The sequence below is a fragment of the Aotus nancymaae genome, unplaced genomic scaffold, assembly GCF_030222135.1.
Source record: "Aotus nancymaae isolate 86718 unplaced genomic scaffold, 86718_ANA_hifiasm-v0.15.2.pri h1tg000011l, whole genome shotgun sequence".
Lineage (NCBI taxonomy): Eukaryota > Metazoa > Chordata > Mammalia > Primates > Aotidae > Aotus > Aotus nancymaae.
Genome location: NW_026988422.1, coordinates 47930428 through 47951212, shown reverse-complemented (window position 1 = coordinate 47951212; position 20785 = coordinate 47930428). Strand labels below are relative to the sequence as shown.

The window sequence follows — 20785 nt, the reverse complement described above, 5'->3', positions numbered from 1 at the left end:
TCTACTAAAAACACAAAAACCAGCTGGGCATGGTGGTGCACACCTGTAATCTCAGCTATTCAGGAGTCTGATACACGAGAATCGCTTGAACCTGGGAGGTAGAGGTTGCAGTGAGCCGAGATCGCACCACTGCACTCCAGCCTGGGTAAGAGTGAGACTCCATCTCAAAAAAAGCAAACAAACAGTGTCATGCTTCCCTCTCCCTCAGCCGAAACACTTCAAAGCCTCCCTGGTTCCAGCCAGACCAGGTAATCCAGCTACCACACTGGCCTGCAAAATGCTTCTCCCCACCTGTCATTCTAATTCACCTGCCACTGCTGCCTTGCCAGCCCTGTGCCAGCCACACTGGCCTTTGTGCAGTTCCTCTGCTGTGCTGAGCTTGTTCTCATCCTGGGGACTTGGAGTAAGCCTCTCCCTCAGTCTGAAAGGCTCTTTCCTTAGATCTTGCATGGCTGGCTCCTTCTCATTCAGTTCCAGGTTAAACGTCACATGGCCAGAGACAACCCAATCTAAAGGAGCCACACATCCCCATCTCTACTGGCCCTGTTTTAATGATCTACATAAGTTGTATTACAATATGATATTTTACTATTTATTAATTTATCTGATTAATTATTCTGGTTTACTTACTACTTTGTCCGCCCTTATAAGAGTGAAGGTCTTCTCTCCATCCACAGAATAAGCTCAGCACTTAGGACAGTGATTGGCACAGAGCAGGTACCCAGTTAAAATGCAATGATCGCATAATGAGTGAGGGCTGCACAGGATTGCAGGAGGGTGGTGTTTGTTGACAGGCTTCTCTAAGGTGAAGAGTGGCTCTACAGCTCCGTGGGATATTCCAATCACCTACTCTAATCCTGTGCTCATCCAGCAAGTTTCTTTTGAAAAGCTTTGTTGCCTGAATGTACTTCACCCTTATTTTTATTTTTTAAAATTAGTTTTAAAAATGTTTGTGTGTGCATGAGATTTTAAATACAGGCATGCAATGTAAAATAAGCACATCATGAAGAATGGGGTATCCATCTCCTGAAGCATTTATCCTTTGAGTTACAAATAATCCAATTACATTCTTTATTTTAAAATATACAATTATTATTGACTATTGCCACCCTACTGTGCTATTAAATAGTAGGCCTTATTCATTCTATTTTTTTTTCGTACCCATTGAATTTTTTCTTAAGAGTAAAACAATTCCACTGTACATTACTACACTAATCGTCAATTTATACATTCATCAGTGGCTTTAGAATCTGGTGGTGTGAGTCTGTCACCCTAAACTTCCCCCATTTATTCACCCATCTCGACTCCGTGCCTCCTCTCATGGCCCAAGAGAACCAGGCACTCCAGCCTGGACAACAGAGTGGATGTCTGCTTCCACTATTTCTGGATGAATGGGTAATATTGGGTTTCCAACCCCACAATGCTAGGGACCAGGCTGTGGGGTGTGGTGACTGCACCTTGTTGGCCTCACACTGCAGAGAGCACATTTGAATCACTTTGTTATCAAAAACATTAAATGAAAGGTGAATGAGCATCTTGCAAATAATGACCATTTGTGGTTCTCACGCTGCTACGACGCATGCACTACCTTCAGCTCATGGATCAGACTTCTGGTTTGATAGAGGCTGAAGTGCTCCTGGCCCTTCACTGCGGATAGCAGGTGGCTGGTGTCAGTGAGGAAGCGGAGCAAGTCCTCCACAGAAGTAGTGAAATCCTGCCACTGCCTCACCAGCCCATCGATGTCACTCTTCCTCTGCCGAACACCCTGGACAGCATTCTGCCACCGATCCGTCAGCTTTGAGAATTCTGAAATAAATTCTGGTCTGGGGAAAAACAAATGGTTATAGAATCCCGATATCAACATGTAGAAAAAAATAACTATCAGTGGGTAAGAGCAGCTCAGATTCACTATTTATAAGTATAATTTTCATGAAAAAAATCCCAACTTCTAAAAACCTGAGTATTATTCAATGTAAACATGATTAAAGTTTTGGGAAGGGCAGCATGCAGACTGAGTTTAGCAGAAACTATCAGCACGTTACCTGGTATTTTGCCAGCATGCATGCTAACCATACCCTTAAACAAACTGAGGCTGTTTTAATATATATTACGTTAAATGCAGAAGGGAAAACTAGAAACTGGATCAATGGGAACCAGATGAACAGGCAGGTACTTTGTAACATTATTGATTACTTGAGTGTACTTTACATAGTTTTAGCAATAAAAAAGCATGCTTTATTGCAACTACTCAACCAGTTCTTTTCTGGATAAATAATATTCTTCGCACGAGAAATAAGGCTTTCTATTTATTATGGGAAAGTCATGTTTTTCCGTATAGATCAAATGGAAATTAGCTATCATCCTGAAACTGGTTTGAATTTACTACTTCAGCGCTATGGAGGAAGGGGCTTTATATTTCTTAGTTATGCTGAAAGAAGACTCAAAGGTGTATGAGTGGTAATGTGCAAGAAAAAGCATACCTATTAGGACACTGAGAGAAATATTTAAGTACTTTAAGTGTTCGGGCTACCTCTAGGCTGTCTGCCATGTGTAAAAGCTGCATGAGCAGACTCACTCAGCGTTGGCAAACTGGTTGAAGCAGCTCTGCTCAGCCTGACTGGCACTGCCCAGTGACCCTAAGCCCACATATGTAACATGGAGAGAAAGCCCTTTTTTCATACGTACAGGGGAACAGTAGGAACACTAATTTTTTAGAAATTATTTTTTAAGTAACAAAACATCATGGTGATGGTAGAGAGGGAAACATACTACAGAAGAATCATTTGGGGTACAAACTTAGTTAACTATACTTGCGAAGTGGGCATTTTTCAAAGCTTCTGGGCTGCTAACCCCATCCACCTATCACAGGGAAAAGGTGTCTGTCACATAAGTTTCTATGGTCACCCAGCAAGATCTAGTCCCATGACACAGTGAAAAGCCTGGTCCTATGGTGATCTGTCAACGAACATGGCCACAGGGCACCAACATGGTCAAGGTTCACATGGCAGAAAGCCTGCGCTGCCTGAGTGTATTACCTTCCATCCACCCACAACCTTCATGAGCCCCAGACAGCTCACCTGTTCTCTATTTCTGTTGTGTCCAGGAGTTGTAAGGACTGGGTGACAAAGGAATCAGCAATTGTCTGGTTTATAGAAACTTCAGCTTCTAACATCTGCATATGAGTCCAAACAGAAAATATCAGCTAGCAAAATTCACTTTATGAATCTGAGAACCTATATTTCTTATTAAAATCTAAGCTCACAAAGGATATGAGGGATAACTGATTTTCATATTATTTGAACCTACTGCAAAAAATGTTCACCTATGAACATATTCTTAAAAGCAAATAGGTCTAATAATAATTACATCTAATACCCATTTGTTGGGCATTTACGATTTGGTAGGCACTATGTAAAACATGCATTGTTGCATTTATTTCTCAGCCTTAGGACTAAAGCACTATGATTACATCCATTTAAAGAGGAGGAAACTAAGGTATAAAGAGGCTCAATAACTTATTCAAGGCCACAAAGCTTTTTGGCAGGGGTGATTTCATTTTAATTGGATGATCTTAATGTAGCAATACAAACTTCAATCAGTTACATTAGAAAGTTGCAGTGAACTAATCTGCACATTTTTGAAATGTGTTGTTTGTAACCCCAGCATTTTGGGAGGCTGAGGCAAGCGGATTACTTGAAGTCAGAAGTTTGAGACTAGCCTGGCCAACATAGTGAAACCCATCTCTACTAAAAATACAAAAGTTAGCCAGGTGCAGTGGCACATGCCTGTAGTCCCAGCTATTCGGGAGGCTGAGGCACGAGAATTGCTTCAGCCTGGGAGGTGGAAGTTGCAGTGAGCTGAAATTGCATCACTGCACTCCAGCCTAGATGACAGAGGAAGACTCTGTCTCCAAAAAGAACAAAAAATGCAGGATCTGCCTATAACCACCACGAGTATTTTCAAATACATGTCAGCATAAACAATGGAGAAACTCCTGTGAAATTATTAATGCTAGTTATAACTATACCAGGTGCTTTAATACTATAGAGAATTATTGAGTGAAAATGCAAAGATGAGTTGAAGCATTTTATTATGCTCTTGATAGAATGGTATAATGTTTGCATTTTGCAGAAGCAAAGTTGTACTAGAAGCTTCCATGTACTGCAGAAAATCTAGGAGTCCTGTTCCTAATAAAATGGAGTAGTAAATGCTGAAATGAATGAAAGGTACAAGAATTTTACAAACGATCAATTGACAACTGAATTTGCTTAGCGATATACATTCTGTATTTAGAGACTGACAGGCACACCTCCTGTGTTTTATTTAAAGCTATCTTTTCCTGACTCCTGCCCCAGGTGAGCAGTTCAAGGGTGGCAGAGAACACGGATTTACCTCATAGGTTTTCTGCTGCTCCAGAAGCTCTGGAAGGCTGTTAGCCACATCCACTTTGAGTGCCTCTTCTATCTTCTCCAAAAGTTGGGTCCACTTTTCACAGCAATAAAGAAACTTTTCATTCAATCCAATTCCCTGAAGCTTACTACAAAGGTTGAAAATAAACGAAACACATCCATATTAACAACACCATTCCCAAGCTGAAGCCGTTAATTTGACCTTGAGTGAAACAACACTAGAGAAGGGATGCTCTAACCTGCAGCGCTCCAGTGCCGTGGCCGTGGCCCGAATCCACTGCCGGTTCATATTCTGTAACGTCTTCACAGCTATGTCACTAAGTGGGAGCTTGAGGCTCACTTCATTCAAATGTTCAATATCAGGTGATTGGGCTGTCAGTGCCAGCACATGATTCTATTTTTAAAAAATTAAAGTACAGGTTTTTGGATGCCACTAAGATATCTAGATGACAAGAAAACCCTCTTTATCTCAAAGATGAAGGAAAACCGGAGTCTGAACAGGAAAACGACTTCCTAAAGTCAAACAGCTTGCTAATGTTACAGTGGGACCTGAATTCAGCTCTCTCAATGTTATGCCTTCTAGAATACCAACCTGCATACACGGCTGGCCCTGAAATAGCCCAGGAAATAAAAAGTGATCTCAGAATTTGTCATTGAAGAACACAGAAAATAGGCTTTTAAATTTTTATTTATTTTTTTGGAATGGAGTCTTACTCTGTTGCCCAGATTGGAGTGCAACGGCACGATCTTGGCTCACTGCAACCTCTGCCTCCCAGGTTCAAGTGATTCTCCTGCCTCAGTCTCCTGAGTAGGTGGGATTACAGGTGCCTGTCACCACACCCAGCTAATTTTTATATTTTTAGTAGAGACGGGGTTTCACCATGTTGGCCAGGATGGTCTGAAACTCTAACCTTAGATGATCCACCTGTCTCAGGCTCCCAAAGTGCTGGGATTGTGAGCCACTGCATCTGGCCAAATAGGCTTTTTAAAAAAGAACCAATTCTGGACCTTTAAGTCCCATTTAGTGTGCCAACAACCTGACCTTTAACAAACAGGTCAAGCATAGAGTGATGAAAATTTGATCCTTAAAATAACCGTAGCAGAGCATGGGACTTAAACACCCATATTTTGATAGAACATTACATCACAAGAAAGCAAACTTATCAAAATTTCATTTTAAAAAAGATAATCCAACAACAGCATCTAGGCTGGCAATATGTCAAGCAAACATCCTTGACAATGTTGAAGTTATCACCACAGAACTCTGCTGTAATATCTAGGTCAGGATAAGCTAACTTTTTCTGTAAAAGGCCACATCATAAATATTTTAGGCATCTGTGGCCCATACGGTCTCTGTAGCAACGAGTCAATTCTGCCCTGCATCGTGAACACTATAATAGACAATATGTAAACAAAAGGGCATGGCTGTGTTCCAATAAAATTTTACTGAAAAAAATTAGTGGTGAACAGTGTGCCAGTTTGTTGACTGCTGATCCAGGTTATGAATGTTGATTCCTAGTAGTTACAAGACCAGAATTCTTTAATTCTTTCAGTCACTCATGATTTCTAAACTAAATTTCCTAAGGTAAATAAAAGAAAAATGCATCATTTTAAGACTATTTTGGGCCGGGCGCGGTGGCTCATGCCTATAATCCCAGCACTTTGGGAGGCCAAGGCGGGTGGATCACGAGGTCAAGAGATTGAGACCATCCTGGTCAACAAGGTGAAACCCCGTCTCTACTAAAAAATACAAAAATTAGCTGGGCATGGTGGCGCGTGCCTGTAGTCCCAGCTACTGGGGAGGCTGAGGCAGGAGAATTGCTTGAACCCAGGAGGTGGAGGTTGCGGTGAGCCGAGATAGCGCCATTGCACTCCAGCCTGGGTAACAAGAGCGAAACACCGTCTCAAAAAAAAAAAAAAAAAAGACTATTTTATTTTTATATTAAACTAACCAGAAAAACTCAATTACAACAGCTCATTTCTAGATTGTTTTGGTTTCCTGACAGTAATTATGAAAAAACATCTACTACAAATTACTCTGACATATTGCTAAAATAGATCCCTATGTCATCCTACTTTTTCTAGACCTGAGGGAAAATAGGACAGTAATGAATGGCATAAAAATGACTGTGCTCAAGGGTGGTTAGGCTGGGCGCAGTGGCTCAGGCCTGTAATCCCAGCACTTTGGGAGGCCAATGTAGGCGCATCACCTGATGTCAAGACCACCCTGGTCAACATGGTAAAACCTCGTCTCTACTAAAAAACACAAACATTAGCCAGGCATGGTGGCATATGCCTATAGCCCTGGCTACATGGGAGGCTGCAGTGGAAGAATCACTTGAACCTGGGAGGTGGAGGTTGCAGTGACCCGCAATTGTGCCACTGCACTCCAGCCTGGGTGACAGAGTGCAGAGCAAGACTCTGTCTCAAAAAAAAAAAAAAAAAAAAAAAGTTAAGATAGAAACGTTCTATAACTTCACAGTAATCAGCTTATTTTTTTAACCCTATGGTGAGTCTATGCTTTTAGAAAAAACAAAAATTGGCAATACCAGGAATGAGTCAGGATTTTCTTTTTCTTGTTGGTGAAGTCTATCCAAATTCTCTTCTTCATGCATAAGAAGACCTTTTAAAGATTCCAGCCGGTCTCCAAAATCCTTAAACTGTGAGAGAACAAACTAGAACAAGAGAAATTTTCATTAGAAATTATTTTCCTGTTCATATAAAACAGAATTAAACACAGGCTTGGGAGCTGCTAAAAATTCAAGATGTTTTTGGCCAGGCATGGTGGCCTATGGCTGTAATCCCAGCATTTTGGAAGTGAAAGGTGATTGCTTGAGCCCAGGAGTTCAAGTTCAGCTTGAGTAACATAGGCAGACCCTATCTCTACAAAAAAAAAAAAAAAAATTAGCTGGGCACAGTGGCACATGCCTGTGCTCCCAGCTATTTGGGAGGCTGAAGCAGGAGGATCACCTGAACCTGGGAGGTCGAGGCTGCACTGAGTTTTACTTGTACCACTGTATTCTGGCCTGGGCAACAGAGTAAGACACTGTCTCCTTGACTCAAAAAAAAAAAAAAAAAAAAAATTAAAGTTGTTTTTGACACTGAGAAGCTCACTGTTAACTCAAGAATCATAGATAAATATTCAAAAGACCCCTGATTTTTCACTCAGTGCCTTTGAGCCTTCCCAAATGGGCAGATCACCTGCTTGAGGGGACCACACAGAGGAGAGTCAGTGAGCACTCTGTCCCTCAGTCCCACTAGTTAAATGTGGTTTTTAGATTGTTTTCCTGCTGGTATTGAGATGTGATATTGGAGCTCCATGGCCTTCTGTGTAGCTTGTTGACAGCTCATGAATGAAAGGTTTTATAAAAAGTGAATGAAGGCCCATAGTACTGGCTCATGCCTGTAATTCCAGCACTTTGGGAGGCCAAGGTGGGCAGATCAATTGAGGCCACCAGGAGTTCGAGACCAGCCTGGCCAACATAGTGAAATCCCATCTCTACTAAAAATATAAAAATTAGCCAGGCGTGGTGGTGGGTGCCTGTAGTCCCAGCTACTCAGGAGGCTGAGGCAGAATCGCTTGAACCTGGGAGGCAGAGGTTTCAGTGAACCAGGATTATGCCACTGCACTCCAGCCTGGGTGCCACAGCGAGTCTATCTCAAATTAAAAGAAAAGTGAATGAAGATACAAAAGATCATCGTGCTTTAAGTAGCTATTTCTATGACTCAATTACTTGACTCAGAAATCCAAACAACTGAAATCTGAACAGTATATGCAATATAATGCACACATGACTTCTAGAACTAACATCTTCCATAATGAAGAAATGGTTGCTTCAGATCTGCCCATGTGATTGAAGCTAGAATCGTATATATTTGTGGGCAGCTTCAGTGAAGCAGCTATTGCTTCAAAGGATACCAGAGATTGAGGATGGAATGCAAATGTCCAAGACTAAAACTTGAATGGAAAGAAAAGATGAACCTCAAATTCATTTGCTTTCACAAGCAGCATCTTTTCCAAATAGGCAGCCCTCTGGAGGGAGTACAGGGGACCCAGGAGGAGCATGTGAGTGCTGGACTCTGCAGGTTGTGGGAGTCGATCCAGGACAGTGGAATTTTGGAGAAAGTCTTCTTTTGTCTTCTGAACATCATGCTGCAGCTCCTGCAGAAGAAAAAGGGATCGCAAACACCTCTTCCTCCTTTCATACCACAATTCCCTACCCGCTGCTGCTCCATCAAAGAATATTTGACCTGAAAATGTAGGCATGACCTTTTGTTATGATTTATTTTAAATAGCTAAAAAGGCTGAGCTTTCTTGAAATGATGTACATCACTGGTGCTTTACTGAAATTGTCAGTTCAAAACTAAAAGTGACTACTAACCAATACAGTTGAGGCTTCTAGTATATAGAAACTGGACATAACCTGGGTACTCATGTGCTTTCTACTTCAATTGTCAAATAGTTTAGGTATCTGCTTTCATGCTACTTCAAGAATCAATGCAACTCTGACTCCTGCCTTAGACTTTCTGATATAAATGGACTCACGTGCAAAAACTATAGAATCTTATTAAGCAGGCTGATTTTAAGGCTATTCTGGAAAATACTGTGTGTATAAAATTTCTGTTTTATTTTCTTTTAAACATCCGCTCAGGTGGAAGTTAATTAGAAATACTGACCTGTTAGATTCTCACCTAATTAAATTGGTTGCCACTTTTTGATTTGACCTACAGTAGCAGAAGATACAAAATGCATCTGTTCACCCAGTTCAGAACTAAAGAGTATTCACTTTCTGGGCATTCATTAACAGTAACAGAAAAACCACCACAGAGGAAATTATGCAACTCTTTAATATAGTCTGAAATTTACTAGACCCACAGAAAGGGCATAGCAACATGGCACCAAGTCTGTGATTATTGCTAAAACAAGAGATACAACATGTATTATTCTTACAGGGTCACAATCAGTTGAGACACTTGCTTTTACTTCAGACTCCTTCATATGAAGCTTCTGCCTTAAGAGATTTAACACTAGAGACAAAGTGCAGACTTAGAACAGGGTGATATCAGGTCCCCCTGGATCCAGCTATTTGCTGCCTGGACATCACCTCTGAGCCACCACCTGGTCCTCCCAGCCTCGCCTGTGTCCTACATGGCTGGCTCACAGCACCTGTTCTGACTGATTTCTCTGTCCCTGTGGTTTGTGTGGTCCCCAGGTCATGGCTGTTCCTCCTGGCCTTGTCTGTTGGGCTGACTTGGCCCTGGTTTTCCAAACAGGCTTTGTACCCACCTTTATGTCCTGCAGGGCTGGGGGCAGGATCTCTGCCAGGTTGTTTCCAGACATGCTGATGTTTGCAAGCTGTTGAAACTTTGCTTCCTGCTGCTTCAGTCTCGCAGCAGCTTCAGCATGAGCACTGCTATAGGCCTTCCAGAGCTGGAGCAGACTCTGGGCCTTCTGCAACTGGTCTGCAATGGCTTGATTCACCTGAGTCCACCTGTCAGTGCAACACAAATAACAGGACCCTCATTCTCTCCTTTCCCTTGTAGCAAAAGTACAATGCGCACACTCTACTGGTAAGTTATTCGCAGATGGAGCATTAAGAAGACACTGTTAAATGCTTTATAAAATTAGTGGCATCACCATTATAGAAACCATTCTATAAAAAAAATCCAAATTAGGCTATTTACTTGATTTTATAGTATTGCACAAAAACTACATAATTTATGATTGGCAAGAAACATCTATGATGTTATGCATGTTTCTTTATTATTATTATTATTATTATTATTATTATTATTTTAAATAAAGATGGGGTTTCACCATGTTGGTCAGGCTGGTCTTGAACTCCTGACCTCAGGTGATCCGCCTGCCTTGGCCTCCAAAGTGCTTGGATTACAGACGTGAGCCACTACGCCCGGCCAACATGTTTCACTCTCTTTTTTGTAAGGGAGGGGAGTGACGAAGGGAGCTCAAACGTTTTTTTCCCCCTGTAGAGACAGGGTCTTGATATGTTGCCCAGGATGGCCTCAAACTCTGTGGCTCAAGCAATTCTCCCACCTCAAGCAATCCTCCTGCCTCAGCCTTCCAAAGTGTTGGGATTCTAGGCATGAGCAATGGTGCCCCACCTATGAATGTCTTTTTGGCAAAGATGGAGAAAACATTGAACCATATGCCTAATAAAATGTCTCCACATGAAGAAGCTCCCAGTTTAAAGAGATATGCTATCTTTAAATAGGCTTTAACATTCTAGTTATATCAAAATTTATTTTCTGTTTACACAAATGTGCCTTACATAAAAGTGGAAATAAAAGAAATTGTCTTATTATTCCATATATAGACTATAATATCTTGCCTTTCTTTCCCATTTAACCTTTTTTTTTTCCCCTTGAAACAGGGTCTTGCTCTATTGCCCAGGCTGGAGTGCAGGGGTACAATTTCAGCTCACTGTTGCCTTGACCTCCTGGGCTTAAGTGATCCTCCCACCTCAGCCCCTGCAAGTAGCTACGACTACAGGTGTGTACCACCATGTGTGGCTAATTTTTGTATTTTTTTTGTAGAGATGGGGTTTTACCTAGGCTGGTCTTTTTTTTTTTGAGACGGAGTTTCGCTCTTGTTACCCAGGCTAGAGTGCAATGGCGCGATCTTGGCTCACCGCAACCTCTGCCTCCTGGGTTCAGGCAATTCTCCTGCCTCAGCCTCCTGAGTAGCTGGGATTACAGACACGCGCCACCATGCCCAGCTAATATTTTGTATTTTTAGTAGAGACGGGGTTTCACCATGTTGACCAGGATGGTCTCGATCTCTTGACCTCGTGATCCACCCGCCTCAGCCTCCCAAAGTGCTGGGATTACAGGTGTGAGCCACTGCGCCCGGCCCCCTAGGCTGGTCTTGAACTCCTGGACTCAACTGATCTGCCCACTTTGGCCTCCCAAAGTGCTGGGATTACAGGCATGAGTCATCGTGCCCAGCCCATTTAACTTTTAAAAAACATTGCCCCCATGTTATTAATAAAAGAAAGTAAGTAAATCTCATTTTAAAAAGCTGTACAAATGGTCTGCAAATGGCCTGAGGGTTCTTTTTTGTTTCCTTAGTTTAATTGCCAAATTCCTTAGTTTAATTCCTGTTTAGTATGGATAGTTAAGATATTTGCAATTTTTGCTATTATGATAATGGTCAGATACAGTTGTGTTCAAAAGGGTTTTTTTTTCCCTTGTATTTTAAGATATTAGCCTGAGACTAGATTTCTGGGGGAATTACGGAGTCAAATAACATAAAGACGCACATATTTGTAAGATTATGGGAATAAATGGTCAACGTGCTTTCTGAAAGCATTATATTTACATTCTAACATGAAATACATGAGAATGTTTGCTTCACAATATCTTCAACCCTGCTAACTGGTTCAAGAATAAGGCCGGGCATGGTGGCTTATGCCTGTAATTCCAGCAATTTGGGAGGCCGAGGCGGGTAGATCACAAGGTCAGGAGTTAGAGACAAGCCTAGCCTGGCCAATATGGTGAAACCCTGTCTCTACTACAAATACAAAAATTAGCTGGGCATGGTTGTACACGCCTGTAGTCCTAGCTACTCAGGAAGCTGAGGCAGGAGAATTGCTTGAACCCGGGAGGCGGAGGTTGCAGTGAGTCAAGATCACGCCACTGCACTCCAGCCTGGCAACAAAGCGAGACTGTCTCAAAAAATAAAATAAAATAAAATAAAATAAAATAAAATAAAAGGTGGAAAACAGCACACTGCTTTACTTTTATGCATTTCAAAAATCTTATCAGACTGTCTTTTTAAAATAAGATTTTCCCTAATTATAAATATAACATATAGTCACGGTCAAAAAGCAAACAAAATCCCTCCAGGTGTATCTTTCTTTTTATCTATCTATCGTACCTACTTGCTAATCCATGAGAAAGTTAAGAAATGCCTGACATCTCATTTATCCAAAGGTAACTACTATTAGCATTTTGGTACTGTTTTCTTCCATATTTTTGCCATGCATGTTTTTAACATGTCTTCCAACATATTCTTGTGCCAACAAGTGCAGTGTAACAACTGAGTTCCTTTAGCAACAGACTGCCCTGCCATATGTTTTGAGGGCAGCCCTGATATTGTATGTGGAGTCAAAAGCATTTGAAGGTTCCTCTTAGTCTTTTTCCTCCCGCTCTTTAAATAAAGACTGGATCAAGAGCTAAGGGCATCACTGCAGGGTACATAATTTGGAATCCCTTGTTCATTACTTGCTCAAAGTTGATTTACAAGAGAGGCTGAATCTGCACAGAGGAAAAATAAAGAAGGACACTTAAAGTAGCATAACTCTTAATCCCTATCTCTAATCAATTGGCTGGAGGCCAACTTTTATATCCCACTCATCAAAATAAAAGCCCTACAATTAACTAGGGCCACACTCCTTAAAGGGAGCTTTCATATCCTACCATACGTAGTTCATTAAAGAATTCCTTCCAACACCACAAACGCCCTCCCCAGTAGATATTCTAACACCCCCTTTCTTCCACCTTATAATGTTTCCAGTGATGTCTGAACACCCCCTGCAGACTGCCCATCTGGCCTACCCCTTTGTCTGTTTCTGCCTCTGACTTTGGTGTTTCTGAGATTGAACTTGACATTTGGTCTATAATTCTGTAAGTAAGTACACTGGGGCTGTAATTAAGCCATTTCTAGACTAATTATACCAAACACTTGTACGAGGAGTGTCACAGCCCTTATGGCATAGAATCTTATGATAGAGATAGAAGATTTTACAGTGCCTACGCCCCCTCATTCACTGCAAGTCATTAAGATAAAGATATCTATCATTCAAATTATATCTTAAAGCATACCTTTTGTGAGTATCTTGACATTTCTCTTCGATTATTTCAGCAACTGAGGGGCAGAGACCTTTGAGTTTGCCAATAACCTCCTGGAGCTTCTCCCAACTCCCTTCACTGCTCTCAGCTTCATCTTGCAAAGACTAAGATGACATACAAGAAATAAAAGTTTCAGAATGGCCCGGCTACTTCCAAAGAAGGCAGCAGCTTCTCAACACTTGCTGCTATGTAGCAATAACATACACTCAAATCTTATAGAACTCTGATAAACTATTAGGGATGGGAAGAAAACAGTAAAGAAGGTATTCTTTACTTGAGGCTGAACTTTTAAGTACTAAGTAATATTAAGTACTTAGCACTTAGGAGTATTAAAAAAGGCCCCTCAAAAACCAAAGCCTTCAATTGTGAAATAATATAAACATGGAAAATAAAGGAAGATTCAATATTTTCCATTCAAACATTTTACAGTGTTTTCCTGATTTGGCTCATGTGACTTATTTTGGAATTTCCGGTTATCCTTTTGAAACTGCTATTTAATATGCCTTGTGCTTCTCTGTGGGAGGGCACAAACACAATTATGCCCATTACTGTGCTTCCTCCCATTTGTAATTTCCTGCCAATAATGCACCGTGCCAAGCTCTGGTTAATTTACCTGAAGGTTCTCCACCTGGCATCTCAAGGCCTCCAATGATAACACCACAGGCTTGCTGTGTTCCATGCAGTACCAGAATCGGATTGTCATCATATTCACTTCATCATAGAGTTGATCATAAATCTTCCACTCCTGTAAAACCGACTGCATGGAAATTTTGAGCTGATTGACCTAGACAAAAAGCGGAAATGTACTGATTTAGAATATCACTGAGAAGACATGCTCTCCAAAGAATCTACCACTGTACCTAATTTAGGCATTTCAATTTGAGGGCACTGAAGGATCATCAGCAATTAACTGAAGGTGGGAAGGGTAGGTCAATGTATAAGAAAGTATCAGAGAAGGCTATTTTATAATGAGTGAATGAAAAAGAGCCCAAAGATCAGAAGGATCAGCACTGAAGGAGTTCAGACTAGGAAGAGACAGCTCAGGGAAAGAACAGTGGGCGAGTATTCGAATTTGTGAGTGCAAAGGTCAGTTATATTCTATTAGCTTTCTGACCTTGGGCAAGTTATTGAACCCTAGAGTCAGTTTCCTCATCCACAAAACAGAGATAATAACTGAAAACATAGGCTGGGCTCGGTGGCTCATGCCTAGCACTTTGGGAGGCTGAGGCAGGTGGATCACCTGAGGTCAGGAGTTCGAGACCAGCCTGGCCGGCCAATATGGTGAAATCCCGTCTCTACTAAAAATTAGCAGGGCGTGGTAGTGCACCTGTAATCCCAGCTGCCTGGGAGGCTGAGGCAAGAGAATCGCTTGAATTTGGGAGTTAGAGGTTGCAGTGAGCCGAGATTGTGCCACTGTACTCCAGCCTAGGTGACAGAATGGGACTCCATCTCAAAATAAGAATAATAAGAAGAAAACACAAATAAAACAGTGTCTGTGAAAATGCTCTGAAAACAGTACAACATTATAAATGTAAGATGTTACCTGGCACGTAAGTCTGATTATTACTATAGAGCAAGCACCAATGAGAGAGGAACACACTCTAACAAAATGACGGGCAAGTGCAAAGCAGGAGGCAATGCCATGGTGGGTGTATTTTGTCCACTGATACGTTTTGATAATGATGAAAGGAATCCAAGCATTTTGGACATATCAAAATTGAAAATGATCTCAGATACATTCAATCAAGAATATGTACGGAAAACTTACAACTCAACAATAAAAAGACAGATAAACCAACTAAAAATTGAACAAAGGATGTGACTAAACATTTCTCCAAAGAACATACACAAATGGCCAATAAACACATGAAAAGGTTCTCAACATCCACAGTCACGAGGGAAACCTAAATCAAAACCACAGTAAGAGATTATTTTACATCCACTTTGATGGCCATAATCAAAAAGTCAGTTAACAATGTGTTGGTAACGACGTGGAAAACCTGGAATCCTTATACATTGCTGGTGGGAATGTAAAATGGTATAGTCACTGTGGGAAACAGCTAGATAGCTCCTCAAAAAATTAAATAGAGTTGCCATATGACCTAACAATTGTCCTCTTAGATATACATACAAGAGAATTAAAAGCTTATGTTCACATAAAAACCTGAACACAAATGTTCATAGCAGCATGATTCATAAGAGCCAAAAAATGGAAACAATCCATACGTTTGTCAACTGATGAACAGATATGCTAAATATGGTATATCCATACAATGGAATATTATTCACCCATAAAAAGAAATGAAGTACTGTAAGTACTACAACACTGATGATCTTGAAAACATTATGCTTAGTGAAGGAAGCCAGCCCCAAAAGGCTATAAAGCATATGATTCTATTTATATAAAATGTCCAGAATAGGTAAATCCATAAGAAGGTAGATTAAGTGGCTGCCAGGCACTGGAGAAAAAGAAAAGTGGGGCGTGACTGGCAAAAGGTGTGGAGGTTTCTTTCTGAGGTAATGAAAATGTTCTGTAATGAGATAGGTGACGGCTGCTTATCTCTGTGCGTATACCAAACACCACTGAATTGTACCTTAGAAGGTGAATTTTATGGTATATGAATTATATCTCAATTTTTTAAAAGGATCTGGGTTGAAATGGAATATGATCACTATGTGGCTCAACAGGCCATCTTTATGGGTAGTGTGATGTGAGTTTCGGGTACAATCACACAGCTCGGCACTCAGACCCTGTTTTCTGCTTAACAACTACAGGAAAAACTGGCACATCCACAGTGACAGGAAGGCTCCTCCATCTCTGCCCCAAACATGGATGGACAAAAATCAAAGTGGGACGCTAAAATGTGAGTCTCGTGGTGGCAACTATGTGGGCCAAATGTCTTCATAAGGGCAGGATGGCTCAGAAAAAGAAACCAAGTCATTTAGTTAAGAAAATAAAGAAGAAGGCTGGGCGTGGCAGGTGACGCCTGTAATCCCAGCACTTTGGGAGGCTGAAGTGGGTGGATCACCTGAGGTCAGGAATTCAAGACCAGCCTGGCCAACATGGTAAAACCCTGTCTCTACTAATAATACAAAAATTAGCTGGGCATGGTGGCACATGCCTGTAATCCCAGCTACTCAGGAGGCTGAGGTAGGAGAATCATTTGAACCCGGGGGCAGAGGTTGTGGTGAGCCAAGATCAGCCATTGCCCTCTACCTGGGCATCAAGAGCAAAACTCCGTCTGCAAAAAAAAAAAAAAGAAAAGAAAAAAGAGAAGCAGGGAAGGAATTCCTCATCGATGTACCTTTTTCCCAGAAATGACGTCAGCTCTACCTGGGTGACAGGGATAATTAGCACAAAGTACTGCACCATCCCAGAGCCCACAGGCACATGGCAACACAAGAACTGCCATGGCTCATGTCACACAAGGCTTCTGCAGCTTCCACGTATAAAGCTGGTGCAACTTCTGGCACCCTAAAGGCCTTATAGTACAGCTTCATGGAGAAGACATGGTACATTTTATACCATTTCTAATCTTAAGGATTAGAAAATCATTAAGTAAAATACACTACACTAGAAACAAGCGGGAGGAATATTTTCAGAATGTTGAAACTGTGGTCATCGGTAGGGCAGCATTTATTGAGCACTGTATAGGCATCACTATTATGGTAGAAATAAATGAGTAGGTGTTATCATCCCCATTTTATAGACCAGGAAATTGAAGCTTAGAAAGGTTAAGTAACCTGACTGAAGATACAGATCAAAAATGGTGCTGCCAGGATCTTTATTCAGGCAGAAACTGCAAAGCCCTTGTTCTTAAACACTAGGCTATATTGACTATTACCCCTGGGCTCAAGTAATCCTTCCACCTCGACCTCTTTAATAGCTGGGATTACAGGTGCACGGCACCGTGCCCAGCTAACTTTATTTACGTTTTGTAGAGATGGAGTCTCGCTATGTTGCACAGGCTGTTATTGAACTCCTGGCCTCAAGCGATCCTCCCACCTTGGCCTCCCAAAGTGCTGAGATTACAGGTGTGAGCCACTGGGCCAGGCCTACATCGACTCTTGACAGCTCATAGATGGATGATATGTGCCTCACACCTTCAGGATTTTTTTTAAATTTTGAGATATAATTCATGTACCGTAACAATTCATCTATTTAAAATGTGTAATCTCCACAATCAATTTTAGAACATTTTCATGACTCAGAAAACAAACCACAAACCTGTTAGCAGTCACTCTTTGTTCTCCCCCAGCCACTAATCTGCTTTCTGTCTTTATAGATTTGCCTATTCTGGATATTTCATGTAAACAGAATCAAACAATATATGATCTTGTGTGACTCGCCTCTTTCACTTACCATAATGTTTCCATCAGTGTTGTGGTATGTATCAGCACTACTTCATTCCTGCTGTGTGGATAGACCACACTTTATATATTCATCAGTAGATGGACACTTGGGTTGTTTATACTTTCTGGCTATCGTGAATAGTGCTATGAATATTCACTTACAAGTTTTTGGTGTGGACAGATATTTTCATTTCTCTCGGGCTATCTATGGAGGAGCAGAATTGCTGAGTCGCATGATAACTTTATGTTTAAGCATTTGAAGAACTGTCAGACTCTTTTCCAACTCCACGGAACCCCGCCAGCAGGGTGTGACGGTTGCAGTGTCTCCGCCTCCATGTTAACATTTGTTACTGTCTGTCTTTTTGTTATAGCTATCCTAGTGGGTGGGAAGTGGTATTTCTTTGTAGTTCTGATTTTTCATTTCCTTGATGGTTAAGGACACTGAACATCTTTTCAATGTGCTTTTTGGCCATTTGTATTGTCTTCTTTACAGAAATGTCTATTCGGATCATTTGTCTTTTTTTTTTTTTTTTGAGACGGGGTCTCACTGTGTTGCCCAGGCTGCAGTGCAGTGGCATGGTCTTGTCTCACTGCTCCCTCTGCCTCCCAGGCTCAGGTGATCCTCCTGCCTCAGCCTCCCAAGTAGCTGGGATTACAGGTGTGCACCTCTATACCCAACTAATTTTTCCTATTTTTGGTAAAGGTAGGGTTTTGCCATGTTGGCCAGGCTGGTCTTAAAATGCTCAGTTCAAGCAATCTGCCCACCTTGGTCTTTCAAAGTGCTAGGATTACAGGCAGGAGCCGCTGAGTTTGGCTTGTGTCCATTTTTTTTTCATTTGGTCATTTTTCCTTTTATTATCAAGTTGTGATAAATTTTCATATATTCTAGGTATAAGCCCCTTATCAAATATATGATATATAAATATTTTTTCCCAGTCTGTGGTTTGCCTTTTTTACTTTTTTGATGCTGTGCTTTAAAACATCAAAATGTTTAATTTTGATGAAGTCCAATTTATCTGTCTTTTTCTTTGATGGTTTATGATTTTGGTGTCATACCTAGGAAATCCCTGCCTAATCCATGAAGTCATGAAGAAAACCTATGTTTTCTTCTAACAGTTTTATAATTTTAGCTCTTATGTCTTTTTTTTTTTTTTTTTAAATAGAAACAAGGGTCTTACTATGTTGCCCAGGCTGGTCTTGAACTCCTTGCCTCAAATGATCTCCTGCCTCAGTCTCCCAAAGTGTTGGGATTATAGGCATGAGCCACCATCTCTGGCCTGCATTTATGTCTTTGATCTATTTTGAGTTAATTTTTGTATACTGTAAGAATGTAGAGGTCTAACTTCATTATTTTACATGTGGATATGTGGTTGTCCCAGTACCATATTCGACAAAATGTTTTCCCTCATTAAATTGTCTTATAATCCTTGGTGAAAATTAACTGACTATAAAATGAGGAGGGTCCCTCAATTATTTCTGGTCTCTCAATTCTATTCCAAGTACATGTATATATATATCTATCCTTATGACAGTACTATCTGCATGCTTTTTACATGCATTATCTCATTTCATTTTCTCTTTATATTTTTATTATACTGCAATTATCTGTTCATGTGTGTTTCTTCCACTAGCCTATGAGATCTTTCAGAGTGGGATTCATTTATTTTCTTGTTTATCTTTGTAATCTTGGAAGTTAGCACAGCACCTCACACAATGTATGCTTAACAAATGACTGAATAAGCTCAGCTTTATTTTTCTGCTAGATTCCTGAGGGATTAAGCACTGAGGAATGAGGCTGACTGTTGCCTATGGATTTCAGTCATGTAGGTTATTCCCAATTCCCTCTTGGTTAGTACAAATGGTTGAAAGTAGATTTTAGTAGGTGACAACCCACGATGAGGATTCTCTAGGAAACATGAACACACCTATAATTGGTTAGTATTTTAATTCTCTCCCTCTGTTGTGGGAAAATGTCAAGGTTGCAATGTCTAGAGATGCCTGAGCTCTCTCTCTTTTGGTACTCTCCTGGAAGGGGTAAAATGCAGACATCAACATGCCTTTTGTAAGATTACTAGATGTCTTGCACACTCTCTTCCTTTATACTGCCTCTTCAACACCATGTAGTGTTTATTCCAACCTTTAGAGTCCTCCTGAAGCTGACTAAGCTCCTAGCTCACACAGGCTACACGATAGAGGATCACTTCCTCCCTGAGGCATCTCCCTGTACATGGAGTCACTGCTTCATCACTGTTTGTGTCTATCTTGCCAGGAAACAATGCCAGACACTCTGTTGGGTTTGGGGTATGCAGATATTTATGTCTGTGTGAGTACATTAGACAAAACAAAGATAACCAAGTGGATTTGCAGCCTGTCAATGACATTGGAATTGGTGGCTTTGCCTCTAATTATTCAGTGCATAAAATGGGACTTAAAATGCTTCTCTCTAATTTACTTCAATTATTTTTCTCAGCAACGTTTCAGTGTTTGGCATAGACAGACTCCATGATTAAAGGACAATAACAACGACAACACAACAACAAATAAGATAAGAGAATATGTGAAGAGAAATAGCACATTTCAAACGCATTCTAGTACCTGAGTGATGACACTGCTCCTCTTTTGAAATAACCCATCAATTCGGGATGCTGTATCTTCTAACACTGGCATTCCCCCACTCTCCAAAGTCAGATAACTTTGTTTCAACTCATCCAGTGCTTTGGATTTAATTGCAACTTGATTTTCTATATCCTGGAAGGGTAAGAGAAAAAGGTTTTCAATGTACAGTATTACAAAACAATTAATAAGGTGTCAGAGACAGGAGTTCACTCTTCTCAAGTAAAAAAGCCATTAGATTATATAATTAAATAGCATTACACCAAAGATATTTAAATCATAATACCCTTAGTTCAATGACATATGACACAACTCTGTATTTTAGGAGAATCTAGGCAACACGTCCGAATCATCATGGCAGAGCAGAAAGAATGCTGGTCTGAGAGCTGGTCCCCATTCCCCATCTGCCCTGCACTGGCTGTTTGACCAGGCATAAGTCATCAAACCCCTGAGTCTCCATTTTCTCATTTGGAAAAAGTGATGATACCCCACACACCATGTGTGCCAAGCTAAGAACTCAAATAAAATCACAAGCTGAA

General features: G+C 40.9%; 1 protein-coding gene across 3 annotated transcripts in view; it reads right to left on the bottom strand.

The window, feature by feature from the left end:
- SYNE2 (spectrin repeat containing nuclear envelope protein 2) overlaps positions 1-20785 on the bottom strand; it is a 330936-nt gene that overhangs the window by 60743 nt on the left and 249408 nt on the right. For all 3 annotated transcript variants that reach the window (XM_064374927.1, XM_064374924.1, XM_064374925.1), the window contains 10 exons: positions 20229-20381; positions 13894-14064; positions 13254-13384; positions 9697-9901; positions 8392-8571; positions 6959-7084; positions 4649-4803; positions 4393-4537; positions 3078-3172; positions 1589-1823 (listed from right to left, as the gene is read on the bottom strand). In XM_064374927.1, the coding sequence (XP_064230997.1) occupies positions 1589-1823; positions 3078-3172; positions 4393-4537; positions 4649-4803; positions 6959-7084; positions 8392-8571; positions 9697-9901; positions 13254-13384; positions 13894-14064; positions 20229-20381 (1596 nt within the window). The remainder of the gene's footprint in view (positions 1-1588; positions 1824-3077; positions 3173-4392; positions 4538-4648; positions 4804-6958; positions 7085-8391; positions 8572-9696; positions 9902-13253; positions 13385-13893; positions 14065-20228; positions 20382-20785) is intronic.